This window comes from Piliocolobus tephrosceles, unplaced genomic scaffold, assembly GCF_002776525.5.
Source record: "Piliocolobus tephrosceles isolate RC106 unplaced genomic scaffold, ASM277652v3 unscaffolded_34283, whole genome shotgun sequence".
NCBI lineage: Eukaryota > Metazoa > Chordata > Mammalia > Primates > Cercopithecidae > Piliocolobus > Piliocolobus tephrosceles.
The window spans coordinates 1,293-12,469 of NW_022317958.1; the positions used below are offsets into that span (position 1 = coordinate 1,293).

Here is an 11,177-nt window from a genome sequence, read left to right on the forward strand (position 1 = left end):
TTAAATTGTATTGCTTAAGAAGAACATCTAAACTTGCTCCTTTTTTTTTTTTTTGAGACGGAATCTCGCTCGTCACCCGGGCTGGAGTACAGTGACGCGATCTTGGCTCATTGCAAGCTCTGCCTCCCGGGTTCACGCCATTCTCCTGCCTCAACCTCCTGAGTAGCTGGGACTACAGGCACCCGCCACCATGCCTGGCCAATTTTTTAATATTTTTAGTAGAGATGGGGTTTCACTGTTTTAGCCAGGATGGTCTCGATCTCCTGACCTTGTGATCTGCCCACCTCGGCCTCCCAAAGTGCTGGGATTATAGGCGTGAGCCACTGTGCCCGGCCAACTTGCTCCTCTTATCATGAACAACATAGACATAACTACTGTTAATGAGAGTCAGTGGAAGTCATCATGTTCTGAAAATCCATTAAATGTACAGCATTCTAGCGTTTAGGTTAATGTTATTAAATTCCTATTACTTTAAGAAAGGGTTGACTGGGCATGGTGGCTCATGCCTGTAACCATAACCTTTGGGGAGACTGAGATGGGTGGCTCTCCTGAGGTCAGGAGTTCAAGACCAGCCTGGGCAACATGGTAAAACCCCATCTCTACTAAAAATATAAAAATTAGTTGGGCACGGTGGCATGTGCCTGTAATCCCAGCTACTCGGGAGGCTGAGGCACGAGAATTGCTTAAACCCAGGAGGCGGAAGTTGCAGTGAACCGAGATCGCGCCATTGCACTCCAGCCTGGGCAACAGAGCAAGACTCTGTATCAAAAAGAAGAAAAGAAAAGAAAAAGAAAGGGTTTGGCATTACAATTATTTCTCTTGAGCTGAGTGACCCAGACTCAGTTGTCCTTTGAATTTTACTATGGTAGTGCAGTCTGAGCTCAGAAGGGCCTTATGATAGACCCTGTATGTTCTGGGAGGCAAGAATTGAGCTGGTATTAATATCTTAATGCTTTTGTTTTACTGCTGAATAACAGATGACCCTTCAGGTCTTTTCATGTTTTCCTTTTTCATGTCTCCCTACCTACGATCCCAGGTGCCTAATTGCCTACTTAAACTAGTTTAGGGAATCTTGGACTGAAGCCAAAACATGTAAAATATCCTGGAATTTAGGAAAAGGAAAGAAATTGGGTAGGATGAAAGATTAGGTCACATCTTGTTTATTTCTTGAGTTCTGTAAATTGAGAATGTAAATTTAATACTTATGTCTATTTTTAAAATGCATTTTATTGCCATGAAAAAGTAGCATGAGACATTGAAATATGGAATATCAGCTTCTTCATTTGGGTCATGGGGATCATGCTTCAAGGCCTAATGCTCTCTCTAGGTCCCTCTCAGCATTAAGCCCCTGGGTGCTGTTGTGTGGCTTAAATGACTTGCATATGCTTTGTGGCATGATTCATACTACCTTCTATGATACCCTTGGGTAGTTACAATAGGACCCAGGTTAGAGTGTTTCTTGGTGGAGCCACTGCAGAACTGGGATTTAGATGCAGCCAGGGCTGATGCTCAGCTAGTGAACACTGGTATGCTTGTTCCTACTGGTGATTTACAACCAGTGTTCCTTTTGGGCCTGCATCCATTTTGATTGGGTGGTGTCCATGCTGTATCTGCAATAAAATATTTTGGAATGTTACCACTGGATGCAGCAGTGAGAAAGATACCTCCTGAAACTTACTGTAAGAAATTTACAGTGCATCGATTTTTCTGATACATAGGAATCATCATGTTGACCTTGGAATTCTTAAGTTCCCTGGCTGTAGGAAATGGAAATTTTTGTAGCATGTCACCATTGTTAGCTTATTTAGTATTGCGGATTTTCCCTGTTGCAGGACTGGGTGAAAGCTTTTTCTGCAGCAGTCATGTTGAAAACCTTGTGTTGACTTTCCTCGTGTTCTGAAATGGGAGCATAAAAGTTTACTCCGCCACTTCGTCTTAAAATAGCAAAACTTTGCTGTTTTCTGCAGATCTAGGACCTTGTTACAGAACTCTGCCAAAAAAAAAAAAAAAATGTTTACAGAAGAATGTGCTGTGATTAGAGAAGAATATGCTGGTGTGTAGATTTCAAACTCTCTGGACAATATGAATAACACTGTCTTTGTTTCTACAGTGGGAGCCAAGAAGAAAGGTTTGCTCCCGGGTGGAACAGGGATTATCCTCCTCCTCCCCTTAAGAGTCATGCTCAAGAGAGACACTCTGGCAACTTTCCTGGCAGAGATTCACTTCCCTTTGATTTCCAGGGGCATTCGGGGCCTCCTTTTGCAAATGTAGAGGAGCATTCTTTCAGCTATGGAGCTAGAGACGGACCGCATGGTGACTATCGAGGAGGGGAGGGACCTGGACATGATTTCAGGGGGGGAGATTTTTCGTCTTCTGATTTCCAGAGCAGAGATTCATCACAGTTGGACTTCAGGGGTAGGGACATACATTCTGGGGATTTTCGGGATAGAGAAGGACCACCTATGGACTATAGGGGTGGAGATGGTACTTCTATGGATTATAGAGGTAGGGAGGCACCTCATATGAACTACAGAGACAGGGATGCTCACGCTGTTGACTTCAGAGGTAGGGATGCCCCTCCATCTGACTTCAGGGGCCGGGGCACTTATGATTTAGATTTTAGAGGCCGAGATGGATCCCATGCAGATTTTAGGGGAAGGGATTTATCAGATTTGGATTTTAGGGCCAGGGAACAGTCCCGTTCTGATTTTAGGAATAGAGATGTATCTGATTTGGACTTCAGAGATAAAGACGGAACACAAGTAGACTTTAGAGGCCGAGGTTCAGGTACTGCTGATCTAGACTTTAGGGACAGGGATACACCACATTCAGATTTCAGAGGTAGACACCGGTCTAGGACTGATCAGGATTTTAGGGGCAGAGAGATGGGAACTTGTATGGAATTTAAAGATAGGGAGATGCCCCCTGTGGATCCAAATATTTTGGATTACATTCAGCCCTCTACACAAGATAGAGAACATTCTGGTATGAATGTGAACAGGAGAGAAGAATCCACACATGACCATACGATAGAAAGGCCTGCTTTCGGCATTCAGAAGGGAGAATTTGAGCATTCAGAAACAAGAGAAGGAGAAACACAAGGTGTAGCCTTTGAACATGAGTCTTCAGCAGACTTTCGGAACAGCCAGAGTCCAGTTCAAGACCAAGATAAGTCACAGCTTTCTGGAGGTGAACAGCAGAGTTCAGATGCTGGTCTGTTTAAAGAAGAAGGCGGTCTGGACTTTCTTGGGCGGCAAGACACTGATTACAGAAGCATGGAGTACCGTGATGTGGATCATAGGCTGCCAGGAAGCCAGATGTTTGGCTATGGCCAGAGCAAGTCTTTTCCAGAGGGCAAAACTGCCCGAGATGCCCAACGGGACCTTCAGGTATGTTGATTGGGTGGACCGCTTTTTTTTTTTAAAAAAAAAAAACGGAGTCTCACTCTTTTGCCCAGGTTGGAGTGCAATGGCGTGATCTAGGCTCACTGCAAGCTCCGCCTCCCGGGTTCATACCATTCTCCTGCCTCAGCCTCCTGAGTAGCTGGGACTACAGGTGACTGCCACCAGGCCTGGCTAATTTTCTTTTTGTATTTTTAGTAGAGACAGGGTTTCACTGTGTTAGCCAGGATGGTCTCGATCTCCTGACCTTCTGATCCGCCTACCTCGGCCTCCCAAAGTGCTGGGATTATAGGCGTGAACCACTGCACCTGGCCTGCTTTTTTTTTTTTTTTTTTAAATAAGACTTTTGGCCGGGCGCAGTGGCTCAAGCCTGTAATCCCAGCACTTTGGGAGGCCGAGACGGGCGGATCACGAGGTCAGGAGACCGAGACCATCCTGGCTAACGTGGTGAAACCCCGTCTCTACTAAAAATACAAAAAATTAGCCGGGCGAGGTGGCGGGCACCTGTGGTCCCAGTTACTCGGGAAGCTGAGGCAGGAGAATGGTGTGAACCCGGGAGGCGGAGCTTGCAGTGAGCTGAGATCCGGCCACTGCACTCCAGCCTGGGCGACAGAGCAAGACTCCGTCTCAAAAAATAAATAAATAAATAAAATAAAATAAGACTTTTGTGAAGGGCGAAATTGATTTATGTATGTATTTATTTATATATTTTTGAGACAGAGTCTTGCTCTGTCACCCAGGCTGGAGTTCAGTGACATAATCTCGGCTCACTGCAACCTCCACCTCCCAGGTTCAAGCAATTTTCCTGCCGCAACCTCCTGAGTAGCTGGGACTACAGGCACGTGCCACCACGCCTGGTTAATTTTTGTATTTTTGGTGCAGATGGGATTTCACCATGTTGGCCAGGCTGGTCTCGAACCCCTGATCTCGTGATCTGCCCACCTCGACCTCCCAAAGTGCTGGAATTACAGGCATGAGCCACCGTGCCCGACCAATTTATTTATTTATTTTTTTCATTTTATTTTTATCCTTGCACAACCATTAGAAAGCAAAATTTGTATTCGGGAGTGGAATGTAGGAATGTAAATCTCTAAAGAAAAGGCCTTTAGCTTAGATCATATATATGTATTTTCTTTATTCTTTTCTTTCTGCTTCACTTTCCATTTATATATGTGTGTGTGTATATATGAAGGAAATATATATATATATATATATTTGACAGGGTCTTGCTTTGTCACTCAGGCTGAAGTGCTGTGGTGTAATCATGGCTCCTGGCAGCCTTGACCTCTCAGGCTCAAGCAATCCTCCCACCTCAGCCTCCTGAGTAGCTGGAACTACAGGTGTGCGCCAGCCTCCATGCCTGGCTAGTTTATTTTTTTTCCTTGGAGAATGAGTCTCACTCTCGCTCAGTCTGGAGTGCGGTGTTGCGATCTCGGCTCACTGCAACCTCTACCTCCCAGGTTCAAGGGGTTCCCCTGCCTCAGCCTTCCAGGAAGCTGGGACTACAGGTATATGTCACCATGCCTAGTTAATTTTTTTTTTTTTCTTTTTTGAGATAGAGTCTCGCCCTGTTGCCTAGGCTGGAGTGCAGTGGCGCGATCTTGGCTCACATCTACCTCCGCCTCCTGAGTTCAAGCAGTCTTCCTGCCTCAGCCTCCTGAATAGCTGGGACTGTAGTTGTGCACCACCACGTCTGACTAATTTTTGTATTTTTTTGTAGAGATGAGGTTTAGGTATGTTACCTAGACTGGGCTGGAACACCTGATCTCAAATGATCCCCCCTTCTCAGACTCCCAGAGAGCTGGGATTACAGGCATGCACCACCATGCCTGGCCAGCAATTTTGTATTTTTTTGTAGACACAAGATTGCAACGTATTATCCAGGCTGGTTTCAAATTCCTGGGTTCAAGCAGTCCCCCCACCTTAGCTTCCCAAAGTGCTGGGATTACAGCAGTGAGCCACTGCCCCTACCCTTTTGATGTGTGTTTATTCATTATTTTGTTTTATGGTGCTGATTTACATGCTTTGGGATAATTTAGTTTGAAAGTATATCTCTTTGGGAGTTGACTCTTGCAACTCTTGCTTAGTTAGACCTGTGATCGTTTAGGGATCATTTTCTTATTTAAATTCATTGAGACAATACTTAGGAGTCTCCCTAGTCCTGAGGAGCTAATATTAATGTGAGGAGCTGATATTAATGTTGCAACTACCCTCTTGCAGCTAATGTAATTAACTTAAATGTTAAAACTTCTTGATACATGATTTAAGCAAGGAGGGTTATATTTGTAATTTTACAATGAAGGTATTCTCTTTTAAAGTAGATTTGGCCTGGTACAGTGGCCTATGCTTGTAATTTCAGCACTTTAGGAGGCTTAGGTGGGAGAATCACTTGAGGCCAGGAGCTTTGAGACCAGTGTGGTGCAACTTCAGGAGAGAATGTGACCGGGGAAAAGAAAAATAAGGCCAGGCACAGAGTGGCTCATGCCTGGTTATTAAAGTCTTATTCAGCCTGTAATCCCAACACTTTGGGAGGCAAAGGTGGGCAGATCATTTGAGATCAGGATTTCAAATAGCCTGGTCAACACGGTGAAACCCCATCTCTACTAAAAATAGCAAAATTAGGCCAGGCCCAGTGGCTCATGCCTGTAATCCCAACACTTTGGGAAGCCAGGGCAGGCAGATCGTTTGAGGTTGTGAGTTCGAGACCAGCCTGACCAACGTGGAGAAGCCCTGTCTCTACTAAAAATACAAAATTAGCTGGGCGTGGTGGCGCATGCCTGTAATCCCAGCTACTCTGGAGACTGAGGCAGGAGAATCCCTTGAACACCTGGGAGGCAGTGTTTGTGGGGAGGCGGAGGTGGCACTATTACACTCCAGCCTGAGCAGCAAGAGCGAAACTCCATCTGAAAAAAAACCAAAAACCAAAATTAGCCAGGCGTAGAGGCAGGCATCTGTAATCCCAACTACTTGGGAGGCCGAGGCAGGAGAATTGCTTGAACTTGGGGGCAGAGGCTGCACTGAGCTGAGATGGTGCCACTACACTCCAACCTGGGTGACAGAGCAAGACTCTGTCTCAAAAGAAAAAAAAAAAATTATCTAGTCATCTTCTCTCACCAGAGGTATGAAGTACTGCTAGTTTACACCCCATTCTCCAGCTCTCAGACCAGGGAAAATTTTCTTGTTTTTTTTTTTTTTTTGAGATGGGGGTCTCGCTCTGTCACCCAGGCTGGAGTGCAGTGGCATGATCTTAGGTCACTGAAACCCCTGCCTCCCAGGTTCAAGTGATTCTTCTGCCTCAGCCTCCTGAGTAGCTGGGACCACAGGCACGCACAGCACAGTTGGCTAATTTTTGTATTTTTAGTAGAGACAGGGTTTCACCATGTTGCCCAGGCTGAGAAAATTACAGTTGTGAGAATATGTTAGTTTGTCTTTCTGGTTATTAAAGTCTTATTCAGTCTTGTCTCTCGTAATTTTTTGCTTTACTTTCAAGACTCTTTCAGTGAGCCTTGGTCTTAGCACATTTACATTCTTGTGATTTGAAGTCACATTCTGGCACTCAGAACAATAGAGAAAATTGTAATTTTTTTTTTTTTTTTTTTTTTTGAGACGGAGTCTCACTCTGTCGCCCGGGCGGGAGTGCAGTGGCCGGATCTCAGCTCACTGCAAGCTCCGCCTCCCGGGTTTACGCCATTCTCCTGCCTCAGCCTCCCGAGTAGCTGGGACTACAGGCGCCCGCCACCTCGCCCGGCTAGATTTTTGTATTTTTTAGTAGAGACGGGGTTTCACCGTGTTAGCCAGGATGGTCTCGGTCTCCTGACCTCGTGATCCGCCCGTCTCGGCCTCCCAAAGTGCTGGGATTACAGACTTGAGCCACCGTGCCCGGCCTGTAATTTTTTATGTCTTCACATGATATGTCATTATCGTTTTTGATCCTGAGTAGCTAAATTTCATGTTGATTTGTATTTTGTACAGTAAAGTATATTTATTTGTGAAATAATTTTTCATTTTCAATTTAAGGATCAAGATTATAGGACTGGCCCAAGTGAGGAGAAACCCAGCAGACTTATTAGATTAAGTGGGGTGCCTGAAAACGCCACAAAAGAAGAGGTAAGGCATGTCTTCTCTCCTGTTTCTCTGTGTCAATTAAAAATTAAAAAACCTTTTAATTTGAAAAATTATAGATTCACAAGAAGGTGCAAAGAAATGCACAGAGCAGTCTTGTGTATTTTTCTCCCATCCTCCCTAAGTGTTAATATTTTGCACAACTGTGATGTAGTATCTAAACCAGGACATTGACCCTGGTATAATTCATAAAGTTTATTCAGATTTCACCATTTATACATGCACTCACCGAGGTGAGGTTAAAAAAGATTATGACAAATGATTGCTCTCTTTAGACCTGATCACATCCTTTAGAACATATTATTTCTGGAGTATGTACATAAGGATGCAGTTTATTTACAATAGTAAAAACTAGAAACTGCCCGATATCAAAAGATTGGCTGACTAAATTAAGTCTGAACTATGCTGAACTATAGCAGTGCTCACTCTGTGCCAGGCATTGTGTGATACTTACAAGCATTAGTTCATTTAATTACCACATATTTAATATATTCACTCTAAATAATAAGCATTATTGTATATCATTGTTCTAGATACAGAGTGACACAGCAGTGTATATTATAAAGTCACTGCCTCCATGGATAATGAAAAAGCAAGCAAAAGGATTATACACTTTTAGTCAGAGAATAAATACTCTGAAGAAAACTAAAGTGCAGGCCAGGCATGGTAGCTCAGCCTATAGCTCAGAGACAGAGTCTTGCTCTGTCACCCAGGCTGGAGTGCGTGATGCGACCTTGGCGCACTGCAACTTCCCCCTCCCCAGTTCAAGCCATTCTCCTGCCGCAGCCTCCTGAGTAGATGGGACTACAGGCATACACCACCACGCCCAGCTAATTTTTGTACTTTTAGTAGAGACGGGAGTTTCACCATATTGGTCAGGCTGTTCTCGAACTCCTGACCTCAGGTTATTTCCCTGTCTCTGCCTCCCAAAGTGCTGGGATTACAGGTATGAGCCACCGCGCCCTGCCCATTTTTAATTTTTTTGAGGCAGCGTCTCACTTTGTTGCCCATGCTGTAGTGCATTGGCACAATCACTACAGCCTCAAACTTGACCCAATCAAGGCTCACTACAGCCTCAAACTCCTGGGCTCAAACTATCCTCCCGAGTAGCTGGGATTATAGGTGTGAGCCACTACTCCTGGCTAATTTTTTTTTTTTATTTTTACTTTTGTATTTTATTTATTTATTTATTTAGAGATGGCATCTCGCTCTGTCGCCCAGGCTGGAGTGCAATGGCGCGATCTCGGCTCACTGCAAGCTCCTCCTCCTGGGTTCACGCCATTCTCCTGCTTCAGCCTCCCAAGTAGCTGGGACTGCAGGCGCCCGCCACCATGCCCAGCTAATTTTTTGTATTTTTTAGTAGAGACGGGGTTTCACCATGTTAGCCAGGATGGTCTCAATCTCCTGACCTCGTGATCTGCCCACCTCAGCCTCCCAAAGTGCCAGGATTACAGGCATGAACCACTGCACCTGGCCACTTTTTTATTTTTTTAAGATAGAGTCTTGCTCTGTTGCCCTGGCTGGAGTGCAGTGTCATGATCTCGGCTCACTGCAGCCTCAGCCTTCCAGGTTCAAGTGATTCTCCTGCCTCAGCTTTCCAAGTAGCTGGGATTACAGGCGTGTGCCACCACACCCGGCTAATTTTTGTGTTTTTAGTAGAAATGGGGTTTCACCATGTTAGCCAGGCTGGTCTCAAACTCCTGACCTCAGGTTATCCACCCGCCTTAGATTCCCAAAGTGCTGGGATTACATGTGTGAGCCACCATGTGGCTACCATGTGAGCCACCATGTAGTCTCCTGGCTAATTAAGAAATTTTTTTTTTGTAGAGATAGAGTATCGCTATGTTGCCCAGGCTTGTCTCAAACGTGTAGCTTTAAGCGATCCTCCCACCTTGGCCTCTCAAAGTGCTGAGATTATAGGCTTGAGCCACTGTATCCCGCCAATTTTTGAATAGTTATGTTCTACTCATTCAATATATGAATGTCTTGAGTGTTCATAATTTAACTTTGCTTTTACAAAGTATCATGGCTTTAAATTATGTATGATAAAAACCATTAGGGAAAATCTAATATTCAGTGTTTGATTATGATTTGTGTCATTAGTGTAAATGCCATATTTTTGCAGATTCTTAATGCTTTTCGGACTCCTGATGGCATGCCTGTAAAGAACTTGCAGTTGAAGGAGTATAACACAGGTGAGTTTCTTGACTTGCATGTGGCCTTGGGTTAGCAGGAGTCGAGTCTCTGTCAGATCTCTGCATCATGTGCTACTTAAAATTTATTTTAAGAAACCACAATTAAAATTTCCAGAAGCCTCCCGTTGGTGCCTCCAAATAACAACCAGCTTTAATCTTAACTGTGGTTCTTTGTGGATGTTTGTCCACACATGGGTGATGAGGATGCATGTTCCAGTTCTTCTGAATGCCTGTGATATATAAAGAGAGTGTCGCAGCAATTGCCCTGAATATATTTTATATAATTATTTAACTTGCTATGGATGTTCTTCATGGTGGTGGAATGTTTATGTTTGAGCCTAGTAGGATTTAATAAGCTTGCTGTATGTAAAACTTTACATTCATTGCTTCAGAGTAAAATTTATGACTTCCCAGAGGAATTGTACAAATTAGTGGTTTCTTTAATTTTCAGTTTTGCTTTGAGAATGGAGTCCTGTTACAGTTATTTTGTTGAAATCCATGAATAGATCCAGAAGAGCTTTCCCTTTGACATCTGTTCTGTGGTCTGAATGGTAGATTAAACTTTTCAGAATATCCTCCTAGTCGTATTTCACAGCACCAATTTCAGTCATTTCCTTTAAATCTTACTACAGTGAAAGTAGTCAAAGGTGAAATGCCAAGAACTCAAGGTTTTTGACCAATATTTTTAGAACTATGTATAATAATAAGTGGTTTAAAAATAAAGGTAATCTTTAGGTGACCTATTTTGCAGAATTTTAAATGGAAGAGAATACAGCATGAGTCTTCACAGAACTTAGAATTTCAGTAATTTAAAGACATCTTCAAGTAAGAACATGTCATATTTTGAGGATATAATTTACTATTAGCAGTTTATCATGGGATAAAAATTTTGCATTAACTAGATAACTTCTTCAGAATGCTTCTGCAGAGGAAAATTATCCACAAAATAAATTTTGGTGCTTGAAAGAATACGGTATTAAGTCCAGAAATAATTTGTTCTGTAATTTGAGAACAAGCTCAGCAAGTGTTATTTCTCAGAGAGCCAGTTATTTTTTTTGTTTTAAAAACATCAACCCTGAATTTGTGGAAACATGACTAAGAGTAGATATATTGTTCTTCTTGGTATCTCACTTTTGTTGGTTATATTTATTTTTTGCATATGCCTCATACATGCTTTCTTTGGGAACTCAAGGTAGAATTTACAGGCTGGAGATGCTTTTTAACTCTCAGGATGATAACCTCAGTCTTGTTTCATGGACTGTGCTTTCATTAAGTATTGATATGTTTGGAAAGATGTCTTAATATTTAAATAGCCGTTCAAACTCCAGTTTCTTTAGTATTCGTTGACTTTCTAATTGTCAAATTTGTCAGCACAGTAAAAATTATATTAACATATAGGGTCTAGAGAGGAAGTTCTTAAATTTGCTGATCGTGGTAGCTATTAGAATTGGCACACTGA

The 11,177-nt window shown here is 43.2% G+C and overlaps 1 protein-coding gene across 1 annotated transcript; it reads left to right on the plus strand.

Annotated features, from left to right (window-relative positions):
• Positions 1-2,102: 2,102 nt before the first annotated feature.
• LOC113222753 (RNA-binding protein 6) lies at positions 2,103-10,379 on the plus strand (the record flags this gene model as incomplete). The annotated part of the gene is made up of 3 exons (XM_026452376.1): positions 2,103-3,389; positions 7,419-7,508; positions 9,649-10,379. Coding segments are annotated over 3 exons (1,482 nt in total), but the record flags the coding sequence as incomplete, so codon positions are not given.
• Positions 10,380-11,177: the final 798 nt, after the last annotated feature.